This window comes from Triplophysa rosa, linkage group LG3 (genome assembly GCF_024868665.1).
Source record: "Triplophysa rosa linkage group LG3, Trosa_1v2, whole genome shotgun sequence".
Taxonomy (NCBI): Eukaryota; Metazoa; Chordata; class Actinopteri; order Cypriniformes; family Nemacheilidae; genus Triplophysa; species Triplophysa rosa.
The window spans coordinates 10,441,253-10,458,654 of NC_079892.1; the positions used below are offsets into that span (position 1 = coordinate 10,441,253).

The 17,402-nt window shown below is 37.2% G+C and overlaps 1 protein-coding gene across 1 annotated transcript in view; it reads right to left on the reverse strand.

The window, feature by feature from the left end:
- Positions 1–17,402, reverse strand: part of otud7a (OTU deubiquitinase 7A) — an 81,104-nt gene that overhangs the window by 38,613 nt on the left and 25,089 nt on the right. Inside the window, exons 2-3 of the mRNA XM_057329258.1 lie at positions 7,536–7,655; positions 3,856–3,986 (exon numbers count right to left, since the gene is read on the reverse strand). Of these exons, the coding sequence (XP_057185241.1) occupies positions 3,856–3,940 (85 nt within the window). The 5' untranslated portion in view covers positions 3,941–3,986; positions 7,536–7,655. The remainder of the gene's footprint in view (positions 1–3,855; positions 3,987–7,535; positions 7,656–17,402) is intronic.

Consider the following 17,402-nt stretch of genomic DNA (forward strand, 5'->3'; position numbering starts at 1 on the left):
TAAGCCATGTTTTGTTGTAGATTCATATCTAGTTGTCTCTGGGCTCTGTAAAGCTGAACAACACAGCTTCTGTATTATAGAGAAATATTAAATAACAACATATATGCATATTAAGAACACATTATGCACATTAAGTATAGTGTAAACAAATTAATAAATATACATTCATGACGTCATGACAAATGAATGGATTACAAACATAAGTATCTATTGCATAATGCTCGGGTGGCATTCAACATATGAAATACAGAACAATAAAAACCGGCAGCTCCAGTCCCAAATAACAACAGTGGGACTACAAGTGGTCGACTTCACGCGGCGCTGCGCAGACTGATCAGCGAATGACAACAAAGTACCGCGAGAGTGATTAGAAAGCACCGCTTGCTTTTTCCGGTGTGATGACCTCAAGTCTGTCCCAAAATGCACTCCCATGTACCCTTATGGACTCGTGCCTAGTGCCCTATAGGTCAGCACTTCCTGATGTCACCAAGTGTGGACTCAGAGGAGGTCCTCAAGACCGGAGTGCGCCATTTGGTACAGGGCCAAATATCAGAAATGCAATTTTTACTAGTAAAAAACATAATTTTTATATCAAGAATTCAATTTTTACTAGTTGAAATGCTCATTCTTGATATCTGTAAATGAATTTTAACATGTTGCATTTGGTATTTCTGATATCAGGAAATACATTTCAGATATCATTAAATCTAAGAGTAATTCTAAAAATATCTAAAATGGCTTTCTTACTAGTAACAATCACATTGTTGATATCAAGAATTAACATTGTCACTAGTAACCACACAATTATTGATATCAAAAATTATGTTTTTTACTAGTAAGAACTGCATTTCTGATATCTGAAATAAGATTTTTAACATGTAAGAAATGAATTATTGATATCTGAAATTGAATTTGAATGGCAGCCTATTGTGATATTTAACTAGTAAAAATGCAATTACAGATATCAAGAATTACGTTTTTTACTAGTTGAAATTCAATTTTTGATATCAAGAATACACATTTCTGCGAGTGATGACGTGATTGCTGATATCAAGAATTCACATTTTTACTAGTGAAAATTTAATTACTGATATCAAAAATAGTAATTGTTACTAGTAGAAATTCCTTTGTTAATATCAAGAATTATAATTTTTACTAGTAAAAATTGAATTGTTGATATCAAAAATGCATATCCTGAGAATGATTAAAAGCTAATTCGGCTTGCCATAGATTCCTCGACTTCGGTCGCAACAGAGTCGTATGACACTTAACGCTCAATTCAGATTTTTTGCTCAGATCTGATTTTTTGTTCGGCTGTTCACACTATTTTTAAAATGTGGCCAATATCAGATTCCAGTGTGAACTCGAGTCGTGATGGTTATAAACTGAATCGTATGCGCAAAACAACAATAACACGTAACACGCAGCACGCTTTCATACAGAATTAAGCAAGGGTCTAGTAGTCAGCGGGTGTGTTTGACTTTATGCGGTGCTGAGCGGATTGATCTCACGGCGCGATTTTAGAGCATTCCCGGACAGTGCAAGGGTTTATGTTTATAATCTGACGCTTAATGTTTGGCAACCAAGCTGTAAAGTGCACTTCCATCAACAGAATAGCGCGTGAAGCTTTAAATTAGCGCAGAATTATGACGCAAATCGATCTACAATGATGCAAAAGTCACATGATTTCCGATATGACCGTTCAGATTGAGGTCGCATTGCGAAACATCAGACCTGTATCTTATTTAGGACCACATATGGAAGTGGCTCACATCAGATTAAAAAAGATCAGATTCCATGTGGTTTGTCCTGTTTACACTGTCATGCAGTAAACAGATCTGGGTCGCATATGAGCAAAAAAAACGGATTTTGGTGGCAGTGTGAACGCAAACGAGAGCAGTTTATGAGTCTCACATGGGTGCTCATCTGGCAGAGCTACCCTCTCATGCCGTTATCGGATAAAGATGTAGTGCTTGTGACAGATAATATCTGATGTTTGATACATCGAAGAAGAGCAGGTAAAATTAAAGGTTCAGTTCATATATCTGACTGCTTGTATTTATTGACAAAATTGTATACATGTGATTGTGAACTAGTAAAATTGAAATTTGAGGATGCAGTGCATCGTCAATGCATCGTAATATCGAATTGAACCGAATCGATGACATGATAACTGGAACCGAACCGAACCGTGACACTAGTGTAGGTTCACACCTCTACGTGCCAGCTCTGTATTTTTTTACAGAGGGGATATATCTTGCCTTCCTGTTTGTCGATATGTCTCGCGCTCTCTCTCTCTGGCCTGTGTCGTCTGGACAGACTGCACGTCTGTGCTAGTGACTGTGGTCCTTCACCCCCGATGAGTTCCACTCAATGGGCACAAAGGTCTCCTGGGGGACCCTGCTCGTAAAATTGTCGCACAGGGCCTTAAATCTGCCCACCGCGACGGGCCATCCCTGCTGCCAATCAGAGCAGAAAGTAGACCGACACAAAGACCTTATCACAACAGAAAACCAAAACCCATGAGACCCTCAAAAGAGTGGAACTGCTACAGTACAAGCCAAAAGGGCTACAGTTAAAAAGCAGGATGAAGCATGACACACTGCTACTATTTGACCCGCAGAACAGTTATTAATGTAGATGATAAAACGATCTTGCTAGAAAACAATGTATACTACGATAAACAACAAACACAGAGCCACAGAAGATTTGACAGAGCATTTTGCTCTTGACTGAACCATAAACCCAACGTAACACACAGGGCAAGACGTACAGACGCCGTACAAACAAATGCAAAGAGTATTTTACAGCAATAACCCAGCAGCAGAGACTATTAAAGCACATCAAAACAGACACCAGAGGCCGTCCTTACTAAAGAAAAGCAAATCTAATGGGTATAACAGCCCAAAAAGTACAAAAAAAGTGTATAATATTTATAAAACTTTACTGTATGGCTATAAATCTTAACTCATTTAAAACTGCAATTGCCACCATGATAAAAAAGTTTGAAAAGCCTGACATAATGAGGTTAAAATTACATCTTAAAGTAGCCTAACAAGAAATGCGTGTATTTTCCCGTTTGAAAGTGCAACGCTGCATAATTTATTGTACATGGCTCGTGTAACATTTCCTGCACTTATTGATTTAATGATTTACAGTAAACTCAGCATGGTGGTTATAAATCAAAGACACAGTTGAAACTATGAAAATGACAGCAAAACTAAAATAATTCTTATAAAATCTATATTCAATTATATTGTACTTTATCTTTCATTACTCTATTTCATTTTAAGGCTACACGTTTATTTATTTTATGTTTAACATATTTTCAGTATACTTATTCATACAGCTGCTTTGATGCAAATTTTGAAAAGCGCAACAAAAAACTCCAGTTACACATAAACACTGCATATATTCATAAAAATGGTACTGTATACCTTTAAATGTAACCTAAACTGCTATAATGGGCTTATATAACAGCAAATACAATAATTAAAGTAGGTGTTGCCAAATTTGAATAATGTATTGTTAAATATACACAATACACTTATATATTGCTGCTTTCCTTCTGAAACATTGTATCTCCATATTTCCAAATTTTTATTGTTTGCCATAAATCATTATTATTAGTCACCCTTTATGTTTGTCACTGGGTTTTGCAAATATCTAACCAATAAAAAGTGCTTGTCAACTTTGACAAAACAGTCTGTAATCATTTAAAAAGTCCAGTGTTTTTTCCATTTCCTGAAAAGGTGTGAATTTGGACATATGAGTTTTCAGAAGGACATCAACGATATATTCTATAGACATTTTAGCAAAAGTAACGTAAAAAAATGATGAGATCGGGTGTCTTACCTTCGAGCAGGTCTCGTGCCAGACCCGGTTCTGCCCCCGTGGACCGAACAAAGTCTGACAGGACCGCATCCATGTCCAGAGTCATCGAAACATGTGGCTGCGCTGCCTGCACTGCAGCTTCACGCTCTCATCTGCATAACATCAAATATAACACAAATCAATATAAAATACAATATGCAGAGAAAACAAATACATTAAACATAGAGTGAAAGAGAGAGAGAACAGAATGAGAAACTGCTGGTACTTCATCCTATTAGAAACTCATTTTTATCACATTTAGATCAACGGGATAGTTCACCCAAAAATAAAATCTTTGTCATCATTTACTCACCTTCGAGTTGTTCCAAATCTGTATAAATGTCTTTGTTCTGATGAACAGAGAGAAAGATATTTAGAAGAATGCTTATAACCAAACAGTTCTTGGACCCCATTACCATAGTAGGAAAAATTACTTTACTTTTAGATATTTTGAACAATGTACAACAGCAAACAGTTCTGGCGCACTTTTGACTAATTTGCCATTTTTCCTACTATGGTAGTCAATGGGGTTGAAGAACTGTTTGGTTACAAGCATTTGTCCAAAGATCTTTCTCTGTGTTCATCAGAACAAAGAAATGCATACAGGTTTGGAACAACTAGAGAGGGAGTAATTCATTTCAATAATTCACAGAATTTTCATATTTGGGTGCGAACTATCCCTTTAATCTAACAATGAATTAAGATGAATGAGTGATATGAGGATGTCTGTACGCTGATTTCAGAACAGCTGACTGTGCCACACCTGAATATGATTAACTCAACTGTACTGATGTAGTAATATTAACAAACTCTTATACGGCACATGGTTACACCAAAGCACAGCTGTCTTCAGGGTGGCTGACATAAAACACTTTTGAAAAAGTCTAAAGGTATTTTTGCATTTTAATAATTGTTATGCTTGCAGAATTGATGGTTAAATGAAAGTCAATAACCGGTTGCGTAATATGTAAAGTCAATGGCGCAAGTGCTTGCATGCGTATGAGTGTTTATGGGTGTGCATGAGCTGTCATACCACCATATAAGTGAGTCAGACAGCTGGACACCGGACACGCTGGTGTGATGTTCTCTAAAACTTATTACAGCGTGTTCGCGTCCCGGCTGAAGTTGCTGCTTTCTGCCGCTCTGATGTCAGTATTCACACAGCGTGTGGTGTTCTTAAGCAGGGCCATGCTGGCTGTGACATTCTGCTCAAAGCCTTTTTGTCATTGGTCTATGAAATGCAGTGTTGTTCGATGTTGATGAGATCAGCGCGCTCTAAACCAAGCTATGCTGGGCGGTGGGGGTAACACCTACGGGTTAGCTGCAATAACAGAGCACTGTTTATCCAATGCGTGTGCGGTGTGCCAGTTGGTCGGACAGCTGACCGGTAACTTCTGCACCATGTACGGAGTGTGACACAAAAATGAAAGGAATGCCAAGCTGCCCACGGTGGATAAAAATGACTCCACTTTCACTCAACACAAGCTTAACACAAATACGTGAATGCAGATGTTTAAAGCTACATAAGCTTGATTTTGTGCAACATTGGGTGTAATGCTTTTATTGTAAACATCAATTTGTTTAATTAGTTTAATAGTTTAAATTTAATAGTTAAATTTAGCAGATGCTGTACATTGCGGCACACAGCAGTGGTATATAGAACTGATGTTCTATCGCATTTGAAATGATACTTTCATAAGTTAACATTTCGTTATAACATTCAAATACGGTATACATATACCACTGCTGTGTGCAGCAATGTACAGCATCTGCTAAATTTAACTATTTTCTCATTTTTCCATTTCTCTCTGCTTTTAGTCTCCCCAACCGGAAACTGCCGAGGGTTCTGACCGTGAAACGCGGAAGTCACGCGTATGCATCGAGCCCATTGAATTCACTGCACTTTAAATTAGATTACAAAACCTGCTGCAATTACATTCTGCAATAGCCCAACCAAGATTTGATAATGTACCTAACAAGTGAGAAAGTACATTAACAGTACTTATTTGATGACTTTTGCCAGCAGGTGGTTTGGTTTATTGGTTTTTAGTTTTCACATCTGAAGAGCCAGATGCTCTCAGGTTCAACCAGATTACAGAATGACATAACTCAGAGAGAGTCTGTTGAACTTCAGTCAATGTGGTTATTGTGGGAGATACATATATGTTTTATTGACGTAGTATAATAAAATATAATATTGATGTGATAAAAAGATCATAACCTAGAGAATATTTAATGTAAATCATTGTAGGGAGATACATCAGATTTGACTAGGTTGCTATTGGACAGCTACAGTATGATAATTGGTTAACATTATTTTCCATGCCCCTTTGGGCACAATAACATCAGCGGAAAGGTTTTTGCAAAAAAATATAAAAACAATATTTTATAATATATATAGATTATGACAGTGATGTCAAATAGATTAATCACGATAAAATCGATGCCAAAGTAAATGTTTGTGTTCATATAATATAAATGTGTGTGTGACGTGTATTTAAATATGCATATATAAATACACAAACATGTATATACTTAAGAAATATGACTTATATGTTTATATTCAAACATAATGTAAAGAGAGAGAGAGAGATTATATAGATTTTTTCCTCAAAATAACATTTTTTAAGTGTTTATATTTATAAAGCTCAACATAACCAGACTCACACACCTTGTTGAAATTCTTAGGCCAAGAATTTCAAGAATGTAACAGGTAAAATATAAACAAATGAACAATTTAGCAAAACTAAAACATATTACATGAAATGTACGCCACTGCCTATATGTTTTTTTAACCAAATAAATATCTTCCTTATATCAAAACGAGGAAACCCTTTTTTTTATATTTTTTGAATTATTTATCTTAGCTGTCTCAGATACATCCTGCCCTTTGCATAGTGTGGTATGTGAAAAACACTTCTCAAGCGCTCAAACCATTAAATCAAAATTCCCAGTGAATCCATATTTAAACCGCATTTAACTGGAACGTACTTAAGCATGAATGTTTGTAAAGCACCTCACCCAAATAAAAATTGCGGATCTGCTGTCCACCACCTGACCTGTTCTGTAATATATAACAGCGAATGATCTTCACCAACTTAAACCCAAACATAAATATGCCAAAAGTTATGACCTAAAAACCCTTAGGATCGTGAGTTTTGGGCCAGTTTTCCTTTTGGAGATGTGCTTTTAAGATGGCTTTTTAAGTCGTTGGATTGAATGAGATTTACGAGAGACATTACTGTGCCGTCTTTATGTAAAAACAGAGATGCTCACTGCGAGTTATCATAACATGGTTTCAATCTGAACCCATCTGAGTTCCACAGAATAAAATGGAAAATGTTGATGATTCGAATCAATCAAATGACAAATGGAGAGCAGTTAATGTTTGAAACTAATGCTTGCAGTTGCTTGACGGTGTAATGTCTGTCTGTGTCAGCCACATCAGGACGACATATTTCTGGCTAATGTCTTCATAAAGGCAGGTCTGGAATGAATGTTTGGAAGGGTTGCTTTTTGCCGGGGCATGAGTATATCTTTTATGAATGATGGCCAGTTGATGAAAGAGCTGTTGTTTCCGTGAGGCCTTTGTCATGTTCTGATGAAAACAGCTAAATATGTGACTAAGAGACATGAATAATAATTCAAATTCGAAATCTTACTTTTTGTGTTCTCAATGGGAGATGAGCCACCTCACCGCCATGGTTATGTCCAAAATCACACAGTCCTCTTCTCTAGTCCATGGCTGGCAGGTGAGGAAGACTTCAGGCTCAAATTCAGACCTAGAAAGAGAAAAACGTTAACAAATATATTAGTTAACATATCATTATGACTTATAATTCAAACGTGTGATACCCTGGTTGTATTATAAATGTGCTTTATAAATCCAGTAAACAAACAAACTAACAAATATAAGTGTGCTGTCACACAACGTGCTAATGTGTATGACATATCTGAACATACTTTTAGCTATTTTTAGGTTTTTATTTTCTCACATTAAGCAAAAATAACCCACTAAAACACGCCCCTACATTCTAATATTGTTGTTGTTTGTTCAAATAATTCCTATATAAATAGAGTATTTAAGGCACGGGCGATCTGCAGTCTATTTCATTCTTCCCAAACAGCTAATGGAAAGTAAAATACCAAACTTTAGAGTGTTTACATTACCATTTGAGTGAAAGCTAAATATTGCCATTTCACGGTCACTAACATGTCCAAACAGTGACTGGAGGCACTTCAATAAGCCCGTATTTAGACTTGAGAGGCGAGGAGACAGTATCGCAGGTAGATACACAGAGACAGACGTATAAACACATACGATCAGGGCCTGACAATGAATGCCGTCGACACTTACAATATAGTGATACAATATCACTTCATACAGATTGGCTAAAAAGATAACATTTCAGAGAGAAGATCAGAATGGTTTAATATCCTTTGTGCATCTTGAAGCGACCGAGTGAAAAACGCCATTGTTTCCAATGGACGCTACATGCGCCGGATGTAAAAGAGCTGGCTGAGATTTTAGCGGACATACATCATCGCTCCGTGTGCATACACCCCATATATTTTACAGTAGCAAAAATATCTGTAGTAACTACAGTATTGTGGCAGCTACCATATTATTCTTTGTATGTGTTGTGAGTGTGTTTGCTTATACCATCAGTCTTGAGGTTATTCTGAAGGCAGTGTGAATCCAACTTTGCACAAAACAACATCACATAAAAACACACACGCTATATCTGATGCCTCAGCAGCTCAAATGTTCTTACGCAGCAGCAGTTTGTGGCTATAACGTCAAGAAACAAAAACCAGAAATATCCCCCGACGATGCAGCATAATTCGCAACTAAACTACAAATCGCTACGTTCGTGCACATCATGCATTTTGCCTTCCCCCGTCATTTCAGTCATTTCATATCGGCACACAATTCTTACCAGCCATTGACAGAATGTCTGACTCTCATTCAAAGAGATCTCTAAATGAAAGGTCAAAAGAGTCAAGGTCAAGTGTTATGAGAAGAGGGGAAAGACCTGAAATCCTTTGCTTCCTATCAAATCCATACGTGCATAAAAATGTCAATACACAAAATATCACATGATATACAGTATGGTTTTACTAAAATTATGTTTTGCCTAATTAATAATAATAATACTTCTGTATTCAAATTTTCATGTAAAGTATTTGTTTTAGTGTCTAAGGGGGTAAAAATGTGTCATCTTCTTGTCTAAACGGTAAACATTGTTCTGAAAAACTCTCAAGAGATTCACATTTGCCGCTGGGGTCAGGAGGAAAGTCTAGCAAGACGGTTTAAAGACCAAGAGTTATACACCATCTGACAGGATTTCTCTTAACTCTGGAGTTAAAATGTGTCAAACCTGCTTCTACTTTTAGAGATCGACTCTGATAACCTTTTCCTGCACGAAACGGAAAAAGTGAAGAGCAGACAACGCATTTGACGGATTCGTGGCTCACTATTTTTCATAGATTTGCACAAGTCTAAATTTGGTATTGTTATCTAAATTTAAAGGTTCAGAGAAAGGAAAAAAGAGAAGAAAAACATCATTTTGGGCAGTGAAACTGTTTCCACTTAACACATTAAAACCCACGCAAGCATTCGCAAAAACACACACGCATTGGAAAAAAGGAACCATTGCGTCGTTTAAACACCGTGCCGCATTGACCTGTCTGCACAAGAGCCTTGAAGGTTTCTTTTATTTAAGAGCTCGATTTAACTAGCCAGAAAACATACACAGAGCAACTGTGAGAGAAATAAATATCACAGAGACCCTCGTTCACACTCACACCTACAATCTGAACTGATGAGGTTGGCCTTCTCACCCGGCTTCATTCCCACCTCTCCCACATCACTCGCAGTCAACAGAGAAAGCGTTGTCACCATCAACAACAGCCACGCACCCGTTCACCACAGTTCTCCCGCTGATGATCAATGTTTCCACAACTAAATTTAACACAGTAACCTTCATAATTGCGCTCAAAGGCTGCAAGGTTTATTTTCAGAGTGTCAAGACGTCTGGCAGCGGTGGAAAAATGTGCCATCACACCCATCTGATATGCAAAGCGAGGGCAAGAATGGCCGGCAATTATTTTAAATTTCCTCACAGCACTATGTTGAGTAAGCGTACTTTTACGTTGTAAAAAAAGGGAAAAATCAAATAAAATGTATTACTTTTGAGTCACAAATTGCTTTTATGTGCTTACATTTGGATAATTCTGTAATGTCCTGTTATTTGTATGGATCTCTATAAAAGCTAGGAGAGCATGATAATGGTTAAAATGATCGAGGTTATTTTAATCAAAATTTTGATCATATTTATTAATCATGACAAATTTTATTTCACTTCACCATATTACATTTTCCAATTAATATATGTTATGTTATGTCGCTGCTAAATTGACCTTGTCATGATAATGTTTTGAGTTTGCCTTTAGGACATTAATATCGCAACAATTATGCATGACAAGATTTGTACATTTTATCAACAAAACGCAAGTGGCACTTCCCCGTCTCATCAAAACTCCTGTCTATAAAACATGACACGCATACACAAATCAATTGATCAGTAAAACTCAGGTGAAGATCTGTTAAGCAGTATCCATGACAGTCCGATACATAATGAGTAACATCCATCATTTCTGCCAATAGAGACACAGCCAGACACTCCATCCTTACACAACATCTGTGTGTTTGTGTTATTCAAGCCTTCCTATCTACTTCCACTGATGCCTCGCAGGTACACATACAATACACATACACACACGTGTTCCACCACACTGAGTCTGCAAAATGCAGATGCTTTCTGCCATTATTTTATGGACGAGGAGAGAGACAGCTGCAGGTCTAGCAGCCCCATGGAATTCTGGGATACAAGCCCAGTGATGAAAGTTAGGGACGTGTCATGCCGTGCTCATTCATCCATGGGTGCTTTAACAAGGCCAGCCTCACATGGTTTACAAAACTGTGAAGCGTTTCTTACAAGAGCCTCTCTGTGCTTCTTTCTTTACACAGCAAACAAGGAGATATTCGAACTCTACGACTCATTTCTAGTCATTATTTTTTATTATTATTAATCGAGTTAAGTAAAGTGATTTGTACATAATTACTTTGTAGGAGATACTGTCCTAAAAAGGGCCCAAAAAGTAATTTAAGAGGCATTTTATTAATAAATGTCTTTATTTATTGGAATTTATTTTATTTTATTATTATTATTATTTTCATTTTTTATGGTTTTTATTACATTAAGTTAAATAAACTGTATATATTATAGTTCAACTGTATGTAATATTTATAAACTGTATATAGTATATATTTTTTATGTAATTAAATACAGACAGCAACAGCAGATATTTCATCAGAACATTCAATTAGAAGTATGTTTTATTGCTTTTGTATTATTTTTACTTTTAAATTTATTTTTAAAATAAAAACATATATATTAAAATATTAAATAAAATGTCTGTATTACTGTATATTTGTTTTATTAAATACAAGCAGGACCAGCAGATATTTCATCAGAAGTATTTTAAAAACTGTTTGTTTTAAAATTAAAACAGAAAGTTTGGGGGAAATTTCTGGTGGAAATGTTTGGTTTCAATTCCTGGTGAACAAGACGTGTGTGTGGGAAGGGAATTCTTATATTAAAAGCTTTCTGAATATAACTTCTGCATCATTTGCATCGTTTTGCAGATGTCACCTGGCGTGATATTACTGTGCATTGCAGCCTTACACTTACACTGTGTCTTAAGAATCCAAATACACTACTGTTCAACATTTGAAGTTAGTTTTGTGGAGAAAAATCAAATTGTTTAAGTATATCAGTTAATTCTCAAAGTGACTCTAAACTTTTGAACGGTTATTACGTCGGTCAGAAATTCACTACTCATACATGTAATGTTTTTGAGAACCACCCCTAGATCAGTATTTAGGGACTTTGTGCATTTGTTCAACCCCCAGAGGTCTAGTTTGCATAAAGATCCGACCAATCCCCGGTGAGTAATCAGACCTAATCAAACATTGTTAAAATGTGCTCTCCACATTCCTTAAGAAACACAACCTGCTCATTACGCAAGAGTATAGGTGTAAACATCAGTCTTACCTCATTACATTTAACCACACAAGAGCTGACTTACACCCTCAATCAATAAGAGAGGAAGGAAAGCCAAATGTGTGCTCGACTGCTAACACAAGCTATCATGTAACATCTTTACTTTTACTATAATAAAACCCTAGTTAATTTTCCTAATGCTATATCATATCACATCATGGGTAGGGCTGTCACGATTATGAAATTTGACTGACGATTAATTGTCTAATAAATCATTGCGATTATGGTGATTAATTGTCTGTTTTAGGGCTTTGGCGATTATGACGATTAATTGTCTGTTTTTGAGCTTTGACATTTAATTCTCATACATTTTTGATTCAGCGATTGAAACGACCATATTGTTCTGAATATAAGATTGTTTTTTTTCTTGGAAATACATCGGAAAAAATTGGGTCATCATATATTTAAGGTTTAGGCTTTTACCTGTCAATAATACAACCGCCAAATACTTGTAAATGAGGTAAATTGAAGAGGTGTGAATTGAAGCCACCATTAAAATACTATCAGTCATAGAAAAGCTTCTAGTCTGTTTTTTTCTCACTTTCAAGACTACAATAAAATTTTACTTGTGTGTTAATGAAATTTTGGTGGACTGGTTTTCACACTGAGATTTGCTTAAATAATATTAAATTGTACTGCAGGTAATTTGTATATGTTTTTTTTTTAAGTGATTGTGTTGTGGTGGTACATTTGACAAGTATTACCATGCTTTAGTAACAATATATACACTAAAATATGCAATATGCGGATGCACTACAGCTCCCCCTAGTGTCTTCTATAGAGATGTGCAATAATTGCGATGATCTGAAACCATCGCGATGAGGTCAAACAATCGCGATGAGACGATTATTTAATAATCGTGACAGCCCTAATCATGGGCTCTGTACACAACTGAGCACACCTCCCAGATAGCCCAGGTACATCTATAAAATGTCTGCTAAAGATCTGGAAATCTGGAAAACATATGGGTAAAAATGTTTTACATACATTCTAAATCATAAACGTCTTCCAAATGATTATGGCATCTGACAGGAAACACCGCGGAGATGTACTGCAGATGAGCAAACAATCAAAAAACGTCATTTGTGTTATCAGGAATGCTACGAACATGTTAGCAAAATGCCACACATAAACACCTTTGCATAGCAACTATAGTAACCCCCTAGCAACCATCCAGAACACCCTAGTAACCGCATAGCAATTTTATGAAGCTACTGATGTATCCCAAAGAAAATGGAAGAATGCAGTTAATCAAAACTGCAATTAACAACTGACTTGAATCCCTGAGGGTATGTAAACAAGCTGCAAGACTGGCTGTGCACATTGTGTATGACGGCATACGGTGTTTGCACTGCTGACAAGTGAGAATTTAGCACAGAAGAACGTGCTCACACAGCACTATTTCCATCAAACATTATCTCTTAACATTTGCCTGGTTCAATACACCACCTACTTATGAATATTCATGAAGTGAAAGGTGTGGCCTCCTAATGAGCCAACTGGAGGATACAGGCAGTGATAGAGGATCACAGATACACTACAGTAGAATAGTAATCAAAGTGGCTGAGGAATGGTGCAGATCTGGAGTTATAAGACATTTAATGAAACACATGAAAGGATGAGCCTTATTTGTATCCAGAAGCATAGACATCAATGATAAAGGCAATATACAAGGCAATACACACTAATGGACAGAACTGGGATTCCATTTTGGATTTAGGTTCCATTGCTCATAATGTTAACACACTGTAATATTAAGCGGGCAGTGTCAGTAGATAAATGATGATGCCTGTTGCCATACCTATTAGGTTACAAATCCCAATATGACGCTAATTACGAGAACCTACTTTAACCGTGTTCATCGGTGCTGGGCGACGAATCAGAAAACACTAAAGTGTACAGGGATTTGAAAGAATCAGCACCCCTCCTGTGAATCCTCACTTTATATTTAGCAACAAGCCGGAGAAAACTCAGCCCTAGTTTGAGGAAAACAGGCTTCGTTTCCAAGTAGAATGCAAACTAACCATTGACCCAGCACAATCCAGCATACACCAGTCTGAACCACGAAAATTAATGCCGGTCAAAGCTGACCGTTTTAACAAAGATCCCAGATAGATTCCTTTCATCTGTAAGATCTGCTAAAGATCTAAAAATAACTGCTGTGTAAAAACAACTGTTTTACATTCATTCTAAATCATAAACATTTTACAGACACCTTCAACATGACATCTGACACGACGTCTTGCAGATGTAAAAGCAGACATCAAATAGACGTCTCCCAGATGTATGTGTGCTATCAGGGATAATAACAGATAATTACAGACTGATGACTTATGGTTCATAAAAAAATTATGGATGCACTGATATGTACGTTTTGGCCGATAACGATTATTACCGATATGCCGATTTACCGATATATATCGTTGTATATCTATCTATATACAGGTGCTGGTCATATAATTAGAATATCATCAAAAAGTTGATTTATTTCACTAATTCCATTCAAAAAGTGAAACTTGTATATTATATTCATTCATTACACACAGACTGATATATTTCAAATATGTATTTCTTTTAATTCTGATGATTATAACTGAGAACTAATGAAAATCCCAAATTCAGTATCTCAGAAAATTAGAATATTACTTAAGACCAATACAAAGAAAGGATTTTTAGAAATCTTGGCCAACTGAAAAGTGTGAACATGAAAAGTATGAGCATGTACAGCACTCAATACTTAGTTGGGGCTCCTTTTGCCTGAATTACTGCAGCAATGCGGCGTGGCATGGAGTGGATCAGTCTGTGGCACTGCTCAGGTGTTATGAGAGCCCAGGTTGCTCTGATAGTGGCCTTCAGCTCTTCTGCATTGTTGGGTCTGGCATATCACATCTTCCTCTTCACAATACCCCATAGATTTTCTATGGGGTTAAGGTCAGGCGAGTTTGCTGGCCAATTAAGAACAGGGAAACCATGGTCCTTAAACCAGTTACTGGTAGCTTTGGCACTGTGTGCAGGTGCCAAGTCCTGTTGGAAAATGAAATCTGCATCTCCATAAAGTTGGTCAACAGCAGGAAGCATCAGAAGCGTCTCGCCTGGGCTAAAGACAAAAAGGACTGGACTGCTGCTTAGTGGTCCAAAGTTATGTTCTCTGATGAAAGTAAATTTTGCATTTCCTTTGGAAATCAGGGTCCCAGAGTCTGGAGGAAGAGAGGAGAGGCACAGAATCCACGTTGCTTGAGGTCCAGTGTAAAGTTTCCACAGTCAGTGATGGTTTGGGGTGCCATGTCATCTGCTGGTGTTGGTCCACTGTGTTTTCTGAGGTCCAAGGTCAACGCAGCCGTATACCAGGAAGTTTTAGAGCACTTCATGCTTCCTGCTGTTGACCAACTTTATGGAGATGCAGATTTCATTTTCCAACAGGACTTGGCACCTGCACACAGTGTCAAAGCTACCAGTACCTGGTTTAAGGACCATGGTATCCCTGTTCTTAATTGGCCAGCAAACTCGCCTGACCTTAACCCCATAGAAAATCTATGGGGTATTGTGAAGAGGAAGATGCGATATGCCAGACCCAACAATGCAGAAGAGCTGAAGGCCACTATCAGAGCAACCTGGCCTCTCATAACACCTGAGCAGTGCCACAGACTGATCCACTCCATGCCACGCCGCATTGCTGCAGTAATTCAGGCAAAAGGAGCCCCAACTAAGTATTGAGTGCTGTACATGCTCATACTTTTCATGTTCATACTTTTCAGTTGGCCAAGATTTCTAAAAATCCGTTCTTTGTATTGGTCTCAAGTAATATTCTAATTTTCTGAGATACTGAATTTGGGATTTTCATTAGTTGTCAGTTATAATCATCAAATTAAAAGAAATAAGCATTTGAAATATATCAGTCTGTGTGTAATGAATGAATATAATATACAAGTTTCACTTTTTGAATGGAATTAGTGAAATAAATCAACTTTTTGATGATATTCTAATTATATGACCAGCACCTGTATATACAGTATATACCGATATATACCGATAATTCTTTAACGTTGGAAGCCGATTACCGATATATTGCCGATATACAGTCTCTAAATATTAATATAAAATTCCCTAAGACTAAAACAAAAGGCAAAAAGTGGACAACTGCTTTTTTTGAAAACATTCACTTCACCCCTGAAAATCATGTACCACTAGTTAAAGATTCTTTAACCTTCAAACTTTTCTAGTATATCTTTTATTTAATAAACAAATTATAAACCCAGAAAAATGTTCTTAATTGCCACATGTCTATAGGTCTCAAGACATGAAGCAATATGCTTTTGTTCCTATAATTTACACATTCATAAATACTGTATATACAGACTGTACCTACAGCAACACTGTTTTGCTAATAACAGTAAGTGAATGATCATGACAGAAAGACAGTACTGCATAGGCGTAATTTGCAGGTGGGACAGGTGGGACATGTCCCCACCACTTTTTGGAAGAAATGCTTGCAGAAGGTGTGTATTGTTTAGGGGCCATTAACATCTAAAAGTCTTGGAAAACGCAGGATGCGGTGCTTTCTCACTATCTCCCGATGCTCACACTCATAAGTTAATTTTGCGGAAGACAGAGAGCCGCAACTGCAGAAACGTGGCCAGTATGAAATGCATGCATCATCCGCGATCGCAGCGCTTGCTTGTGCATCAAGTGTCCAAGCACAAAAACGCGTAAACCAACGAACAAGTGACATTTTTAGTCATAGGAATAAATTGTTTTTAAGTGTAACGCACCGCATCAGCAAGTGACCTTCCCCAAATGACAGGTTGGGATGAGCTGGAGTCAAAATATTTATATGATAAATATCCCCAATGAGACAGAAACAATTTATTAAAGTATTAATTGTTTTTGTCCCCACCAATTTTCAAAACAAAGTTACGCCACTGCAGTACTGTACTGTATTTTAACTGTGAACAGCGTGCAGCTGAAGAAGTTTAACCAGAGGAAATGATTTAGGATTTTTCAGCTATAATATATCGGCCTAAATTTTATTATCGGCCGATACTGTCATGATCCTGACTCAACTTGTCATGCTTTTCTAGTCTTGTGGCAGGGTCATGACAGTCCCACGTGTTTTGTGGGGAAGCGCATGGTCATTGTTTGTTTATGATGGCCATGCATTCTCCTGTCGCGCCTTGGCCCCGCCCCCTTGTTTCCATTTATCGGCCGATACCGATATGAAAAAAAGAATGTAAACCTAACAGATATTTGGCTGCCTGACCAGAGTGTAATGAATCAGCAATGAGTTTGGTGTTGTCCTGGTGCCAACTCTGTGACATCAATCCCCATTTAGACTGACAGCAGTCTGGGCAGACCACCAGCCTTTCACTAAAGATGAGTGACGGCATTTAAAAGGCCGGATTT